Raw genomic sequence first — 18,773 nt, 5'->3', positions numbered from 1 at the left:
TTAAATTTTCAGTAAACACATGCAAACCACACTCTGACATCCTTACCAACATACCCACACAATTATAGCTGCATTATTTTTCCAATTGACTCTATAATAGACTATAATATGCATAAGCAGAAAACACGAATAAAGCGGGTATTTCTTTTATATGCCAAATTTGAAAAAAAAAAAAAAAAAATAGCACAATCTAGTAAAAAAAAAAGAAAAAAGGTAAAAATGTAAAATGTGAAGCCTTGCCGATAGAATGAATTCCTATTAGTAAATATTGCATCAATTTATAGTCGAATGGTCCTGGGTTAAAAATTGCAGTTTTAATGGGTTTCAATGTGCACATTCTTGTCCTTAAGGTCCTGAGTGTGAGTATTTGTGAGTATTTTTTTTATTTTTTTGAACAGAGGGTAAAATTGATTTTTTTTAAGGAAATGAGGGTGAAATATTACAATTTTAATAAAAATAAACACCTGAGCCAAAATGTATGCAGTTGGCATTAACACAGGCACACTTATAACAAAAAACAAAACTGAAATGGACAAAAATATCCATAAGGTTGCACAAGCGTTAACAATGTCCTTACTACCTTTCTGTGCCTTGAATGTGGCAGTTGCATTGCCGTCTATGCAGGGTCAAAAAGCTCTCGGATTTCATCAAATATCTTAATTTGTGTTTTCCCATGATGAATGATTGTCTTGCGGGTTTGGAATGACATGAGGATGAGTAATTAATGACAGAATTTTTGTTTTCAGTGCTGTCAGGCAAACACCTGTGACAGCCGTGTCAGACTCTGTCTCGTCCAATCCTCTAACAAAACGCAAACACAGAGAAAGTTCTACAAACAGGAGCGAAAACACATTTTGAACGACTCCACCAACCTGTAGAGGGGCGACCTTAACCAAATGCTAGCCATACTGTATGTTTATTACCTACAGTGTGTCAACAACAATCTAGATAACGGCAAACAAAAATACCTGGTTGTCAATCAACTATGACGAAAAAAGGGATGTGGCTTGAGACGCAGTTTTATCTAGTCAACCGGATTCTATAATCTTTCTGCTGCCCTCTAATAGGGTTTTTGATGAACAGGCTAACCAACCACATGCAGGCAGGAAGTATTTACCAGACTTTCCACTCTTGTTATCTCCCATACTTGTTTTTTGTACATTACTAGACCTATTTTTATTAACAATCTGAACTGGTACAGGTCAAAGAACATTTTCTTCTCGCAGATAAATAAAGGATGTACATTGCCCTTAGAGGGAAAGTGTTTGGCTGTTGGGACAGTGAATGACAGAAGCTCATCTAGACTACATAAGATATATTGCAGACATGGAGCCAGGATCAACTGTCAGTGCTGTGCGGAGCCAGCGGGTTTTGTGTGGAGAGGAAATTCGACCTGCAGTTATCGTAATAAAGGAGGAAAAGATAAACAGCATTCTGTCTGATTCAGAAACTTCAGCACACACTGTTGGAGAGGTGAGTAAGACTTTGAGAGTGAGACATATATGCCACCTGCTGGAAACCACAAGGTTTGGTAACATTTTAGTACAGCGACCTTTTTTTTTTAATAGAAAACTGGACCTTAAAATAAAGTGTGACCATAGGTTTTGTTCTTCAATCTGTGAAATATTAGAATTTCTATTTTTGCTATTGTTGTTTTTACATCCCTATCTGCATCCTTTCACTGATTCTTGAGAAGTGGGACAAAACAGGGTGAAATATTGAAAAAAATAAAACCCAAAAACTACATTTTTGTATCTTGCATGTACTAAGCTACTGAGCTATGCTTTGATTCATTGGATTCATCACACAACTACTGTATTAAAACAAACACATCAAACAGTGGTTATTGTTTATAAAGCTTTTTTAAAGATTAATATTTAAAGGAGTAGTTCACTTCCAGAACCAAAATTTACAGATAATTTACTCGCCCCCTTGTCATCCAAGATGTTCATGTATTTCTTTTTTTGGTCGATAAGAAATTATGTTTCTTGAGGAACACATTTCAGGATTTCTCTCCATAAAATGGACTTCTATAGTGCCCACAAGTTTGAACTTCCAAAATGCAGTTTAAATGTAGCTTTGAATGGCTCTAAACGATTCCAGCCGAGGAAGAAGGGTCTTATCTAGCAAAACAATCTGTCATTTTCTAAACAAAATGACAATTTATACTTTCTAACCTCAAACGTTTGTCTTATCTATGTCTGCGTGAACTGTTTTTTCCAGGTTAAGACAGTTAGGGTATGTTGAAAAATACCTACATTGCTGCAGAAGTACTGACCGAGTGTTTATATTGAATACATGAGTGTTTAAAGTATACATGCAAGGAAGAGCAATAGCCCTTTACATAAAAAAGGTAAAACAGCGATGTAGAATGATTTTGAAGTGGAAGAGAAAATGAGATGGGAGTTTTTCGACATACCCTAGCTGTCTTGAACCAGAGTGCACAGAGTACACATGTGCATCGCAGAGCTAGACAAGATGAGCATTTGTGGTTAAAAAGTGTATAAAATATTAATTTATTTAAGAAAATTTTGCTAGATAAGACCCTTATTCCTCGACTGCGATCATTAAAAGCCCTCTGAAGCTGCATTAAAACTGCTTTTTTAACCTTCAATTCATTGAGCACCATTGAAGATAAAAAACACTGAAAAATCCCGGAATGTTTTCCTTAAAAAAAACTTGGATCACATGGGGGTGAGTAAATTATCAGGAAATTTGTATTCTTTAAGTGGAGTAACCCTTTAAAAACGACAAAATATGATGTCTTAACATTGAATGTCAACTCCGTCATAGGCCCGTCACCACTGTCAGAGAAAATCGTATGGTGGTGACATCTGATGGTGTTCACAAAACAGAGTTCATGTAGTAGCCATTTTATTTTTCCTGTTGATGCCAGATGCTAATAGAACCTGCTTCAGGAGAATAAAATGATCTAAACATTTTTAATAATTTCCTCAGAAATTTCCTCGGAAATATTAACATTAGGATTTAAAATATTCTAAAACTATAAAACTGTATAAACTATAAAACTATGACACACTGTTTTTGATGTAGTAAAAAGACAGTGAGTGTCCTAGATTTGATATAATAATGATACAATTTAATTAAAGGGGATAATAGTAGAGGTTGACCAAATTTATCAGTTTTGCCGATTAATCGCCACCGATAGTTGATTGGCTCAACTATCGGTTATCGGCAAAAATCCTTGCCGGTAGTTTTTCCGGGTTGCGTTCTTTGCTGAAGCAGCTCACGCTCCGCTGTCATAGAGAGGTTAAGTCCTACCCCAATGTTTAATGTCAGGATTGTTACTATATTTGTATTAGTTTATATCAAGCTGGTTATATTTTTAGCCAACAAAGTTGCAGATTTAAAGACTGAAGTGAGAAAGCAAACTGTGTTCATTTAGCCGACAGAAATCCTGCTGCGCCACAGCATGCCGTTCATAGTTTTACATTACATCAAATCTTTGTTAATGTTCTTAAAGACTTGACCCTGGGCTGGAAGATTGAGTATTGTGCATTTAAGCGAAACGTTTGTATTTCTGTAGCTCTAATAAAGTCTGTATGCTTCATATAGAGCTATCATTTATGTTTTTAGCCGGAAGCATGGTAGTTACACACTTTATTTCACAGTGCCAATTTTCCCTGTTCTTATTTGATTTTAATAACTGATCAACAAAAATATGTATTAAAAATTAAGATAAAAATTATACAAAACTAAATTCGTTTAAGAAGGGATTTTCCACAAATAAAAACGTCTGACCCTTTCCAAATCTCCCGGCATATTGCCGTCCAATTCATACCACGTCCTTTATGACATTTACAAATTACACAAACTTATTTCGTAATAAACAGATTGAACTGAAACAAAACACAAACAACTATTTAAACAATGTAAAACAAAACAAAAAAATGGCTACAACAATATATATTGCTCTTTCTCTTTTCGTTTGATCTGTTCTTTAAACTAATCTTTGCCGCTTTTTTGATCATTCTTTAAGTAAACATTTGCCTGTTTGGTGATTAAATAAACCGTTTTAGACTTCCCCTTGAACTACATACGACGCGTCCTCTGTGTGTGTGTGTGTGTGTGATACCTGCGAATTGTCAGTGCAGCGCTGCTTTTTTGCCCGGTTTCATTAAAGGGTGGGTGAAAATCGATTCTCCTATGCATCGCAATCCTCTCTCTTCAATGAGCTTGTTTTCAGGACAAAACATCTGATATATCCATTCATCGATATATTCGATAGATCTGTGCATTCATTGAAGCCTGTTAAAGCAGCCACTGTCTAGGTCACTGTCTATTGTTTTAAAAAGTAGCCTGCTTATATAATAAAAAAAATAAAGTAAAATTTGTACGAAATAATTTTGATATAAAATGTAATTAAATTTAATCTTAATTTTAAGATGGCAGTACTGACATATACAGAGATTCCAATTATAAACAAAAAGCACAGAAACTGCAATTTTACATATTGTTAAAATGTAAAGATTCCCACCCCTACTGTTAATATGAAATAACACTTTACAATGAGCCCATTTGTAACATCAACTAAGATTGATGAAAGCTGTAGAATAGAAGTGTTGTTCCTTGTGTGTGTTAATTTCAACATTTACTGATATATTGTTAAATTTTGAAGTTTATTTTGTTAACATTAATGAACTATGAAATAACTTTAATGTTAATTAAACTGTTAAAAAAACTTTAATTTTCATTAATTTACAAAGTTCTTTTTAAAAAATAGTAGAGCACTATTTTAGTTGCCCTTTTAGTATCCATTTTCAAAAACTGTCGGTTAATTAATCGGTATCGGCCAGTGTGGTCAAACCTAGCTATCGGTATCGGTTAAACCAATATCGGTCGACCTCTAGATAATAGTGTTAAATACATTCTATTATTATGAAAATATTTTCATTTTTTAAACCTAATAGCAGTTACATTGGCTGGACATGTTTTGTCCCATGTCTCAAGAATCAGTGCTTTACAAAATTTAATTTAAACCTAAAACTACACTGTAAAAAAAAAAAAAAAATCCGTAAAATTTACGGTAAAAAAAACTGGCAGCTGTGGTTGCCAGAATTTTACCGTAAAAAATATAGTAGCAATGTTTTACATTTTAAGGTTTTCACTTAAATTTACAGGTAAATACCGTAATTTCATACTAAAACCGTAACTCATATAATGGTAATGTACCAACTTTTTGAAGCACTGAAGTCTGTTTTGTACCTTTGTAATACAATGATAACCACCAAAAGCAGGTGGTGATGACAACGTCAGATGATGAACCAAAGCCCATTGCACGGAGGTTTTAAATAATAACATATATAGAAGGTGCACTGTCATTCACACAAACACTAAACACCATCATGGTAACACACATAAAACTGAAATAATGCAAAAAACATTAATTTAACTACATTAGATGTAACATACAACCCTAATGTACAAAACTGCCAAGAAAAAAGTAAGATGAAAAAGGTATTTCAACAAAAAAAAAAAAAAACATTAAAAAAAATGAAATACAGGGAATTCTGGGAATGTCAATTTAAGGTGATTCACTGTAAATTTTACGTTCTTTTTCACTTCCAAAAACGGTATACTACCGTAAAATTAAGTGCAATGTCCAACGCAGTTTTTCACCGTATATAGAAGGGGAACTTACGGTTAACCATTTCACAGGTATTTACCGTAGCATTTTTACAGTTTTTTACCGTTACATTCACTGTCATTTTTTACAGTGTAGCATCTTTATTACAGGTACTGGATGTGGGGAACAGTCTGGTAATGCCAGGTATAGTGGACTGTCATGTTCATGTTAATGAACCAGGCCGTACCACCTGGGAAGGATACTGGACTGCCACACGAGCAGCTGCTGCTGGAGGGGTCACTACAATTGTAGATATGCCCCTGTAAGTATAGACTTTTTAAAATTAAAATTTAATGATTGAACTAACTTTCCCATTAATGAGAGTACAATTCCCCTAGTCTCCCCTCACTCCCTTGGATAATATTTACACACTTTAAAAAAGCTGGGTTAAAAACAACCCAGCGCTGGGTGAAATATGGACAAACTTAATTTTGAGCCAACCATATAATCATTTTTAAACAATAGTTGAGTGAAATAAAACTACCCAGAAGGTTGGGTTAAACATTTAAACCAACCGCTGGGTCAAAACAACCCAGTCGCTGTGTTTGTCCATATTTCACCCAGCGCTGGGTTGTTTTTAACCCAGAATTTTTCAGAGTGTATAAAAAATGTTTAGGTTGATGATTAACTGACATGATGATTAATGTCATGGTACATAGAAACAGCATTCCACCAACTACAACTCTTAGAAACTTTAATGAGAAGCTGCATGCTGCTACAGGACAATGTTTTGTTGATACAGCATTTTGGGGAGGAGTCATCCCTGGCAACAAGGTACTTACATACATACATACTGTACATACACTGCACAGACTACTAAATACATTTTAGTTTTAGCCTGTTGTTTTAACCTAAGTATTGTGACGCAATGTTAAAAATCTGAAAGTCTGAAAATGTCTAAATAGACTAACACAACTTATATTTTATAGACAGTATTGCCAGCTGTATTGTTCCTCCATCAAAGCAGAATCAATTGCTGCTTCACAGCAAAATATATTAACCGTATTTAAAATGGATAGTTCATGCATACTAATTCATACTACTTCACATTGTACAGATTTTTTTTTAACAGACGCGAAGAACATATTAAAAAGAATATTGAATATAAAAAGTATAAAAAGTCGGACATAATCATCCACTTATTTTGTTCCTGAAATGAATCAGTTGAGTAAATCATTCAATAAATCACTCCTCACTCACTCACATCATACATTAATTCATACCACACCCATTTATCCAATATAGCTCATATTTTTATTTTAAAAAAAGTATTCAAAAGGAGTAACTACTCAGAGATATATCCAAATACGCATTCTTAACACTTCATGCATACTAATTCATACTACACACAAAAAAAGTAGTAACTACTCAAAGAGTATATGCAATTTTGGATGCAGCCATCCTCATTTCATTCCTAAATAAAACTCTGTTTTCAAACGAATTGGTTCAGTAAATAATTCAATGATTTACTCCGAAAGACATCAGCTGTATCCAAATATGCATTCGTCATACTTCATGCATACTATTTCATACTACACATAAAAAGATGCATACTAATTCATACTACACACAAAAAGTAGTAACTACTCAAAGAGTACATGCAATTTTAGAGAGCCATCTACTTGTTTCTATGCTGAATGAATCAACATTTTTAAACTGATCGATTGAGTAAATTATTCAGTGATTTACTCCAAACGGACATTAGCTGTATACAAATATGCATTCTTCATACTTCATGCATACCAATTCGTACTACACACAAAAAAGTAGTAACTACTCAAAGGGTATATGTGATTTTAGACAGTGATCCACTCGTTTCTTTGCTTAATGAATCGACATTTTTAAACGAATCAATTGCAGTAAATGATTCAATGATTTACTCCAAACGGACATTAGCTATATCCAAATATGCATTCTTCATACTTCATGCATACTAATTCATACTACACACAAAAAAATAGTAACTACTCAAAAGGTATATGCGATTTTGGATGCAGCCATCCTCATTTCATTCTTAAATAAAACTGTGTTTTCAAACAAATTGGTTGAGCAAATGATTCCATGATTTACTCCAAAGGACATCAGCTGTATCCAAATATGCATTCTTCATACTTCATGCATACTAATTCATACTACACACAAAAAGTAGTAACTACTCAAAGAGTATATGTGATTTTAGACAGCGATCTACTCATTTCTTTGATTAATGAATCAACATTTTTAAACTAATCGATTAAGTAAATTATTCAGTGATTTACTCCAAACAGACATTAGCTGTATCCAAATATGCATTTTTCATACTTCATGTATACTAATTCATACTACACACAAAAAGTAGTAACTACTCAAAGAGTGTATGCGATTTTAGACAGTGATCTACTCGTTTCTTTGCTTAATGCTTACTTGTTTCTTTGCTGAATGAATCAACATTTTTAAACGAATCAAATGAGTAAATGATTCAATGATTTACTCCAAACGGACATTAGCTGTATGCAAATATGCATTCTTCATACTTCATGCATACTAACTCATACTACACACAAAAAAGTAGTAACTACTCAAAAGGTATATGCGATTTTGGATGCAGCCATCCTCATTTCATTCCTAAATAAAACTGTGTTTTCAAACGAATTGGTTCAGTAAATAATTCAATGATTTACTCCGAAAGACATCAGCTGTATCCAAATACGCATTCTTCATACTTCATGTATACTAATTCATCCTATACACAAAAAATAGTAACTACTCAAAGAGTATATGCGATCTTAGACAGCGATCTACTCGTTTCTTTGCTTAGTGAATCGACATTTTTAAACAAATCAATTGAGTAAATGATTCAATGATTTACTCCAAACAGACATTAGCTGTATACAAATATGCATTCTTCATACTTCATGTATACTCATTCATACTACACACCAAAAGTAGTAACTACTCAAAGAGTATATGTGATTTTAGAATGGCCATCTACTTGTTTCTTTGCTGAATCAATCAACTTTTTAAAGGAATGAATTTAGTAAATGATTCAATGATTTACTCCAAACGGACATTAGCTGTATCCAAATATGCATATTTCATACTTCATGCTTACTAAATCATACTACACACAAAAGAGTACTAGCTACTCAAAGGGTATATGCAATTTAAATCAACGTTTTTGAAGGAATCGGTTGAGTAAATGACTCAGTGATTCACTCCTAAAGACTTCTTTTCCACTTTTTACCAATTTTTGGCATAAAAATGTGTAGCCAATCTAAAAATAAATAACAATATTTTCTTTGTTTGTCTGCCTGCCCATCTCTTTCTGTTTGTGCATCTCAGCTGGAGCTGAGGCCGATGGTCCAGGCTGGTGTGGCTGGATTTAAGTGCTTTCTGATTCACAGTGGAGTGGATGAGTTTCCTCATGTGAGTAATGTGGATCTGCATGCAGCTATGAAACAGCTCCAGGGCACAGGCAGCGTTCTGCTGGTGAGCCATCTCATTTTCTGTTTGCCCTAATCATCTCAATTTGATATCTGATGTGTACCAGTGGTACAATTGTGCACAAATGCATCTGGTCAGACATAGTTTAGTATTAGATAGACATAATTATGAAAATATAATTATGGAACCTAAATGAATGAAAGCTATTCTGTTTAGTTTCACGCAGAACAAGAAGTCCAGCATGCAGTTGCTGAGAATGGGGGTATAAGATTGATCATTTATTGTCAATTAAATTTCAATTCTACCTGAAATCATGAACATGTATTATTTTTAAAATGGAAATTCACACTTTATTTTTTTTACTCAGATCCACATGAATATTCCACCTTCCTGAGGTCCAGGCCTGATATTATGGAGCTTGAGGCTATCCGTACCATCACTCAGCTCTGCTTACACTATCGGTACGTTATGATTAGACCAGTTAGAATGAAGCCCTCAACTTTTGATTATCTAATGGCTGTTTCTTTAGACTATCAAGAGATGAAAGGTAAGAAGTGATCATTTTCTGTTCTTATTATCAGTGTGAGATGCCACATTGTGCACCTGTCATCAGCCCAGCCTCTGGAGCTCATCAGGGCAGCAAGAAAGGCTGGAGCTCCACTGACTGTAGAGACCACCCATCACTACCTCAACCTATGTGCAGAGACCATTCCAGCACGTGCAACTCAATTTAAATGCTGCCCCCCGATACGAGACACAGCCAATCAGGTATCAGCAATATGCATTACAGAAAATAATTTTTTTGTAAAATTTATACTGAAACTTGTTAAAAGTAATTGTTGACCTTTAAAATGAATTACTTTCTACTATGGAACAATACATTTTGAAGAATACACAGGTCATTTTCCCAATGCAATTACAACTTATGAGGACCGGAGCTTTCAAGCATCAAAAAGGATGTTAAAATTGCACCATAAAACTATCATAAAAGTGACTCATGCACTATATTTTGAGTTTTCTAGAGGTAATATAGCTTTGTGAGAGAACCAGAATGACATTTACAGATATTCTTTGCCTCCAGTGGGCTGTCTGATTTGAACAAGAACCATATCAGTCTTATTTGTGACCCTGAACCACAAAACCAGGTAGTACAGGTGTATTTGTAGCAATAGCCAAAAATACATTGTATGTGTTAAAATTCCCATTTTTTCTTTTATGCCAAAAAAATCATTAGGATATTAAGTAAAGATCATGTTCCTACCATAAATATATCAAAACTTAATTTTTGATCAGTAATATGCATTGCTAAGAACTTCATTTGGACAAATTTAAAGGTGATTTTCTCAATAGTTTGCACTCTTAGATTCCAGATTTTCAAATAGTTGTATCTCAGCCAAATATTGTCCTGTCCTAACAAATCATACATTAATGGAAAGCTTATTTATTTTTTAACTGACCCATATTGTGGTCCAGGGTCACATTTTGTGAATTGAATCAACAGATTCATTGGCTATTTTCAGACTGCCATAATTTTATTTAATTTTTTTGACTGTCCGCAGTATTAATTTTAAGTGATCAAATCAGATTTGTGTGTCCACACATAACCAACTTATCTTCATAGGTTGCTTTGGTCACGATGCAGGCGTGTAAACATTTTTCATGAGGCTTTCAAAACAGATGCAGGAAAAATAGAGGTGCATCATCTCTATCTCCAAATAAGCATTCTGTCGAGTCATACTGTATAAATACTTTTGGCATTTCCGTCACTCGTTTTGATGTTATGGTTGTGTGTCATGTTGATAGTGATGCAAAATACAATTTAAAATCAGATTTGAGCAGCCAGAGCGTCCAGACTGTGATGCATCTGTCACGTATAGAAATGAGGTCAGGGTCCAAAATGCAGGTAAGGTAAATATTTAATAAAGCAAACACAAACAAAAGGCCAACACGGCACACACGACAGGATCTAGACGGGAGCAAGAACACAGACTACAAGGATACACACAAAACAACAAAGAGTGGTGGGAGAGTGGAGACTAATAAAGTCCGTGGTGATGAGGAGCAGCTGTGGGTGTAAAGTGACGAGACAGGTGTACGTGATCAGGAGGGAAGTGCGGGAGGAAGGGAGAAGGTGACCTCTGGTGGGGAAGGGAAACACCACAGCCCAGACTCGTGACAAGACCCCTCCTCTACGGAAAGGCTCCCAGACGTTCCACAAGGCCGAAAACAAATCTGGAGGGAGGAGGAACGGGGGATTGGTGAACCAGGGGGAGGGATGGCGGGCCAGGCCCTTGCAACGGCCGCAGGGTCGGAGACGAAGGTTCCGGGAGGCTGGGCTTGGGAGCTCAGGCAGGGCGTGACCGGACTCCGTAAAAACGTCCGCGGGCACCGCCGCCAGAGGAACGTGAGTGGGCACCGCCGCCGTCAGAGGAACCTCAGTGGGAACCGCCGCCGTCAGAGGAACGTCAGCGGGCACCGCCGCCAGCGGAACGTCAGCGGGCACCGCCGCCAGCGGAACATCGGAACATCAGCGGGCACCGCCGCCGGGGGAACGTCAGCGGGCACCGCCGCCAGAGGAACTTCAGCGGGCACCGCCGCCAGAGAAACATCCGTGGGCACCACCGCCAGTGGAACGTCAGCGGGCACCGCCGCCAGAGAAACATCCGTGGGCACCACCGCCAAGGGAACGTCAGCGGGCACCGCCGCCAGAGAAACGTCAGCGGGCACCACCGCCAGGGGAACGTCAGCGGGCACCGCCACCGTCAGAGGAACGTGAGCGGGCACCACCGCCAGAGAAACGTCAGCGGGCACCGCCGCCAGCAGAACGTGAGCGGGCACCGCCGCCGTCAGAGGAACCTCAGCGGGCACCCCCTAACAGCTAAAATGCATATCAGAGCAAAAACCAAGCCCTGAGGTAAAAATAAACTGCCTGTAGAGCTCAGAGACAGGATTGCATCAAGCCACAGATCTGGGGAAGAGTTTTAGAAAAAAAATTCTGCTGCATTGAAGGTTCACAGAAGCATGTAGTCTCTGTTACCCATAATGGAAGAAGTTTGAAACAACCATAACTCTTCCTAGAGCTGGCCTCCTAGCCAAACTGAGCAACTAATGGACATCACTGCAACACTCCACCGATCTGGGGTTTATGGTGGTGTGGCAAGACTCAATCCTCTTCTCAGTGAAGACACATAAAAACACACTTGGAATTTGCAAAAAAGCAAAGAGTAAAGTGTGGTGGTATGGGGCTGTTTTTCAGTGGCAGGGACTGAGGGACTTATCAGAGTAGAAGAAAGGCTCAATGCACCAAAACATTGAGATAGCCTTAATTAAAACTCAGTTCAGAACATTCAGAACCTCTGTCTGGGCACATGGTTCACCTTCCAACAGGCCAGTGACCCTAAGCACACAGCAAGAGTGGCTTATAGACAACTCTGTGACAGAGCTTGAGAGGTGAAGAGATGAGCCGAAGAATGGCAGATAATTGCCAGATGTTGATGTGCAAATCTTGTTGCATCATACCCAAAACTTGAGGCTGTAAAGGTGCTTCAGCTAAGTACTGAGTTAAGGGTATGAATACTTATGCAATGTTCTTTCACAAATTCGTGAAAGAACAAACTGTTCAGACTGTCCTCAAAAAATCGACTTATTCGCATATCCAGATACAGTTCATACCCCTTCACTTCATTCATTATATTAAACTGTTTTAATTGCTCTTTTCCCCACATCAATCTACACTCCAATACGTGATGAACGCGATGAACTTGTACAAATAAGTACAAGTTCATCACGTATTCTCTACTAAATTCCCACCGTTATCGTATGTCTTTAGAATAATTGTAACATAGAGAACAAGACATGTGGACTTTAATTACTTACTTATTTAATGTAATACTTTGATTATGGCATCCACTTTGAAACTGGAAAGCTCCCCACTTGTAAGTGCCTCAGAAATTCTAAGGCTACGTTTACACTAGTTTGTTTTCGTTTTAAAACACATAACTTTTGCTACGGTTACACCTGTTGTTTACACTACTCCAACATTTTTGACTCTCTCTCTTTTCTGAGGCTCATTTACAGTATATTATGGTATTTTTACACCTCAAGGAATAACAGTCAATTTTATTAAGGTTACTTCCCTTAAATAAGACATCCTTGATCATCCTTGACTTGATGATTTCTGAAATGCAGTGAATACGCCAGTGTAGACGAGGATCACTTCCATCCCAAAACACAATTTCAGAACTAAAGTGCACTAGTGTAAACGGCCTAAATTTCTCTTTTTTTGTTTCAAATAATAATGTCTTTTTTGATTGTTCGATGAACTTCCACAAACTTTATATATAGTGCATTCTAACTATAATCTATTGTAGTCAAACTATAATCTGTTTCTTTGTCAGGAGCTTTTATGGTCTGCACTCAATGCTGGTGATATTGATATGGTTGTGTCAGACCATTCACCATGCACGCCTGACCTGAAGTGTTTAGACAGTGGCAATTTCACACAGGCATGGGGCGGGATCTCTTCTCTGCAGTTTGGTAGGCTGTCATTGTATTATTATGCTCATACATTCACGTGATAGCCAAAGTCCTTTGTGAGGTAAACAATGGTTGACCAACAGTTCAGCAAATAGACTAATGATTAACTTAAAAACTGATGTCCAGCGATCAATACAGAGTCCAAGACTGGACCCAGCTTAAAAAAAAAACCTACACACGTAATTACTCACATGGGTCACTCGTTCATCTTTTCAACACAAATTAAGATATTTTTGATTTCAATTTCAAAGAAATTTCTTTTTTTTTTATTAGAATATGCAAGATGTACATAAATTGGGATCACAAACAGGGAAAACAAATAAACAAACAAACAAAAAAACAGACAGGCAAAACTAAACCAATACAGTCAGGAACCGATACATGCTTGCATTTGTGTGTGTGCGTGTGTGCATGCGTGCATGTAAAGGTAACTGGGTGGACATGTCACAGTACATATTTTGGAAAACAAGAGATAGAGGGAAAAAAAAGGAAGATATATATATATATATATATACAAATAAACATACATAAACATGTATAAGTCAGTATATGAAAACAAATAACATAGATATAAATAAAACATAAATATAAAGAAATCAATCAGTGGTAAGGAGTGACTACTAATACTACTTCTACTACAACATCTACTACTACAACTACTACTTCAACAACCACAACTACTACTACAATCTCTACTATTACGATAACTGCTACTACTACTACATCAGCAACTTGAATAATGACAATGGTATAAATACTTGATAATAATGATAATAAGATAACAGAAGGACAAATCAGAACAGTAATAATAGTAATGATAGCAAAAGTATAAGTAATAATGTTAATGATAGTAATGAAGAGGTGAGGGGAGGAAATAGAAAAAAGGAACAAACAGTAGAAAAAAGAAGTAGAAGAGGCAGAAGGGAAGGGGAAAAACAATAGAGAGATAAGACGCAAAGAAAAATAATAATAACAATAATTATATTAATAATAATGAAAAAAAGGTAAAAACAAAAAAACAATATTACAATAATAATAATAATAATAGTAGTATTAATAAGAAGATTGAAAGAGGTAAATAGTGATAATTATAGTATACTCATATTGATAATAATAATAAAACAACAACATTAATAATTATATGAGGAGGTGGAAGTTATATGAAATTATATGGAATCAAAGAAATTTCTGACAGCAATGTAACTACAGTGATGTTGACCCTAGTAAGGACATCAATAAAATACAAAATTAATGACTTTATTCAACGCATGCGTAGTACTGTCGTGAACACGCATCAAAGACTGAAGAAAATTGTTGAATAAAGTCATTATTTTTGTTTTCTTTGCACACAAAAAGTATTTTGTAGCTTGATAAAACTAAGATTGAGCCACTAATGTCATATGGACCATTTTATCAATGTCCTTACTACCTTTCTGGGCCTCAATTTGTGTTTAGAAGATGAACGAAGGTCTTACAGGTTTCAAATACAGTCGGATAAAACAAATTACACACAAACCAGGATGCTCCACAGAGTGTATAGCGACATTGTGTCAACAGATCAGACCAAAGCTGTTTGCAAAAGGTTTAAAATTCTGAGGAAAATGACAGCACACCAATATCAACATCTCAACCTAACAATCATGTTTTAAAGCTACTTTGCAGAATAAGAGCCTGGACAGCTATCATTGATGAAAAGCTCAAGCTCAAGTTTATCAGGACATTTTGCATAAATTGCTGCCAAAAAAGCTCACTTACTTTTTCCACCCTGAACTGTACGTTTAAATTGTCAATTGTTGGGTATTATTGTTACTTGGATGGCCAATTCATGATATTGTAAGTCATGTAAATGATCAAGAGTGTTTGTCATGTATTTTGAGTAAGTGAAGACCTGAGACTTGCTTCATATGGTTTTACTAAAATTGCCATTCCTCCTGTTTACCAACAGGTTTATCTTTGTTCTGGACATCGGCTTCTAAAAGAGGCTTTTCATTTTTTGACGCAGTGAGACTCTTGTGTAAACATCCTGCTCAACTCTGTCGCCTTGACAACCAGAAAGGGAGTCTTATTCCAGGTCACGATGCAGACTTTGTCATTTGGGATCCAGAAAAAGAGTTTACGGTGAGAAAGACAGGGATTCACTTAAGGGGGTTGAGCTGAGATGCTCTAAACAACTGACAGCAAGATAGAACATGTTTGTTGCTAAAATTCTGTCTTTCTTTATAAATACGATGAAAGATTTTTGCCTGCGAGTGAATGCATGTCATGTCATTTCCTAGGTGAACGAAGATGACATACACCACAAAAACAAGGTAGGCTCAGTTTTACTCAATATAATTAATCACGTATTAGTAAAGGGAATTTAAGTTCACTTTTTCTTTCTTTCTAGTTAACGCCATACCTTGGCCTTGCTCTTCAAGGGAAGGTGAAGGCCACTATAGTCCGAGGAAAGGTGGTTTACAGTGATGGCTCTTTCAGCTCTCAGCCTCTGGGGAAGCATCTCTTTATCCAGCACAACACCCAGGCTGCTCTGTAAACTAAGACCATAAAGCACATTACATATCTCACCTTACTCACCACTATTAGGATGTGCTATGGTAAAAATGTTACACTGTGTGGCATGTAATTTTTGAGTAAGATTTATTTTAATTGATTATTGTGTAGTGTTGTGGTATATTCAAAAATGCATTGGGTAACACTTTGCTGGGTAACATTGCAAAAAAAATAATAATACTACTACTGCTACTATTACTACTACATAACATTTAAGCTTAACAGGATAGTTCATTCAAAAATAAAAAAAAATCTGTCATAATTTACTTACCCTTCTATTGTTCCAAACCTGTATGACTTACTTTCATCTGTGGAAGACAAAAGAAAATATTTTATATTTCAGTTCGGATTTAATTAAGTTCCCATTGTATTTTTTGTCAAGTCATTGGGAACTGAAACATTCTTTAAAAAGTCCTCTTTAAGTATGCAAAATTTGGAACATGTTATTAATCTAATATTTTGTACAAAATTGTTAACCCGCTTATTTTTTCCCATACGAGTGGGTGTGGTCATTCGTAATTTTTTTCGGTCTGGCTTCTGGTCTCATCTGCATCCAGTGACTTTTAGCTGTACAAAACTAGTTTTACTGCTTGATATTGCAGAATGGTGTCTTACCATATTATTTTAAAATAAGGTGGATAGAAGTAAAAGTAAACAAACATGTCAATTAAAATATCTCTGTGGTCTTTTAGATTGACAAAATATAGAGTTTACACATAATAGTATTTTGTGCATTAAAATATGAATGTGGTTTTCATTCAATCAATTATTAAGGGAAGGGGGTTCTCACCCAAGATTTGATGGTACATGGCCCCGTTCATCGTCCCTTTAATGCGGTGCAGTTGTCCTGTCCCCATGGCAGAAAAACACCTTCAAAACATAATGTTTGCACCTCCATGTTTGACAGTGGGGATGGTGTTCTTGGGGTCATAGGTAGCATTCCTCCTCCTCCAAACAGAGAGTTGAGTTGATGCCAAAGAGGTCGATTTTGGTCTCATCTAACCACAACACTTTCACTCAGTTTTCCTCTGAATCATTCAGATCATAGGCAAACTTCACATGTGTAAATTTGCTTTCTTGAGCAGGGGGACCTTGCGGCTGCTGCAGGATTTCAGTGCTTCACAGCATAGTGTGTTACCAATAGTTTTGTTGGTGACTATGGTCCCAGCTGCCTTGAGATCATAGACAAGATCCTCCTGTGTAGTTCTGGGCTGATTCCTCACCGTGCTCATGATCATTGAAACTCAACAAGATGAGATCTTGCATGGAGCCCCAGATCGAAAGAGATTGACTGTTATTTTGTGTTTTTTCCATTTGTGAATAACTGCACCAACTGTTGTCACCCTCTCACCAAGCTACTTGGCGATGGTATAAAAAAAACACCTGGGAGCCAGAAATTTTGCTGATTAATAGGGGATCAATTTCTTATTTCACTCATTAAGATGCAAATCAATTTAAAACTTTTTTCTAGGTTTTTTTGTTGTTATTCTATCTCTCACTGTTCAAATAAACATACCATTAAAATTACAGACTGATCATTTCTTTGTCAGTGGGCAAACGTACAAAATCAGCAGGGTATCAAATAATTATTTTCCCCACTGTATAGACAGAATGATATAACGACAGATAGATAGAATGATAGAACGTTTCAACAATATATAGATCGATAGAATGATAGAACAATAAAGTGGATGGATGGATGGATGGAAGACAGAACAATATATAGATAGAACAATAGAGCGACAGATAGATAGAACGATTGAATAATATAGTTAGAAAAATAGAGCGACAGATAGAATGATAGAACATTAGATATATAAACAATAGAGCGACACATAGATAGATAGATAATACAGTAGAACAATATACAGATAAAATGAAAGAACGACAGAGCAATATATAGATAGAACGATATAGAACAACAGAGTGACAGATAGACAGAATGATAGAAGGTTTGAACAATATATGGTTAGAAGAATAGAGTGACAGATAGAACTAGATAAAAAAGTTCGTCAAGACAAACTTTGAAGTTGGCTTGAGAAAGTCTGACCAGATAGTTTAAAATTGTTTTTAAAGTTTGTAAAAGTTTTAAAAGTTTGACAGATAGAATGATAGAACGTTTGAACAATATATAGATAGAACAATAGAGTGACAGATAGAACGATAGATAGAATGATAGAACAATATATAGATCGATAGAATGATAGAACATTTGAACAAATATATAGATAGATAGAACGATAGAAAGATAGATAGAACGATAGAATGATAGATAGAAAGTTAGAAAGTTAGAATGATGATAGATAGATAGATAGATAGATAGATAGATAGATAGATAGATAGATAGATAGATAGATAGATAGATAGATAGATAGATAGATAGATAGATAGATAGATAGATCTTGATAGATCTGATTTTAACCCGATTACGGTAAGCATTTCACTTGCTGAAGACAAAACTAAAGACAGAAAGACCCACAAAGTTCAAGACTTAAGGCAGTAATTGCCTGCAAAGGATTCTCAACAAAATACTAAAAATGACCATTTTATTCATGATTATATTTATTTGTCCAATTACATTTAAGCCCCTGAAAATGGGGGGACTGCGTATAAAATT

General features: G+C 35.9%; 1 protein-coding gene across 1 annotated transcript; it reads left to right on the top strand.

The window, feature by feature from the left end:
* Window positions 1–1,102: 1,102 nt before the first annotated feature.
* LOC141347689 (allantoinase, mitochondrial) lies at window positions 1,103–17,683 on the top strand. The gene is made up of 11 exons (XM_073852663.1): window positions 1,103–1,473; window positions 5,758–5,909; window positions 6,307–6,421; window positions 8,969–9,115; window positions 9,287–9,332; window positions 9,438–9,531; window positions 9,652–9,838; window positions 13,468–13,606; window positions 15,552–15,724; window positions 15,883–15,915; window positions 15,993–17,683. Exons 1-11 carry the CDS (start codon window positions 1,285–1,287, stop codon window positions 16,137–16,139), a joined length of 1,422 nt encoding a protein of 473 aa, XP_073708764.1. The 5' UTR covers window positions 1,103–1,284; the 3' UTR covers window positions 16,140–17,683.
* The last annotated feature ends 1,090 nt before the right edge of the window (window positions 17,684–18,773 follow it).

Source organism: Garra rufa, chromosome 12, assembly GCF_049309525.1.
Source record: "Garra rufa chromosome 12, GarRuf1.0, whole genome shotgun sequence".
Lineage (NCBI taxonomy): Eukaryota > Metazoa > Chordata > Actinopteri > Cypriniformes > Cyprinidae > Garra > Garra rufa.
The sequence above is the reverse complement of the archived record's forward strand: the minus strand, read 5'-3'. Positions and strand labels throughout refer to the sequence as shown.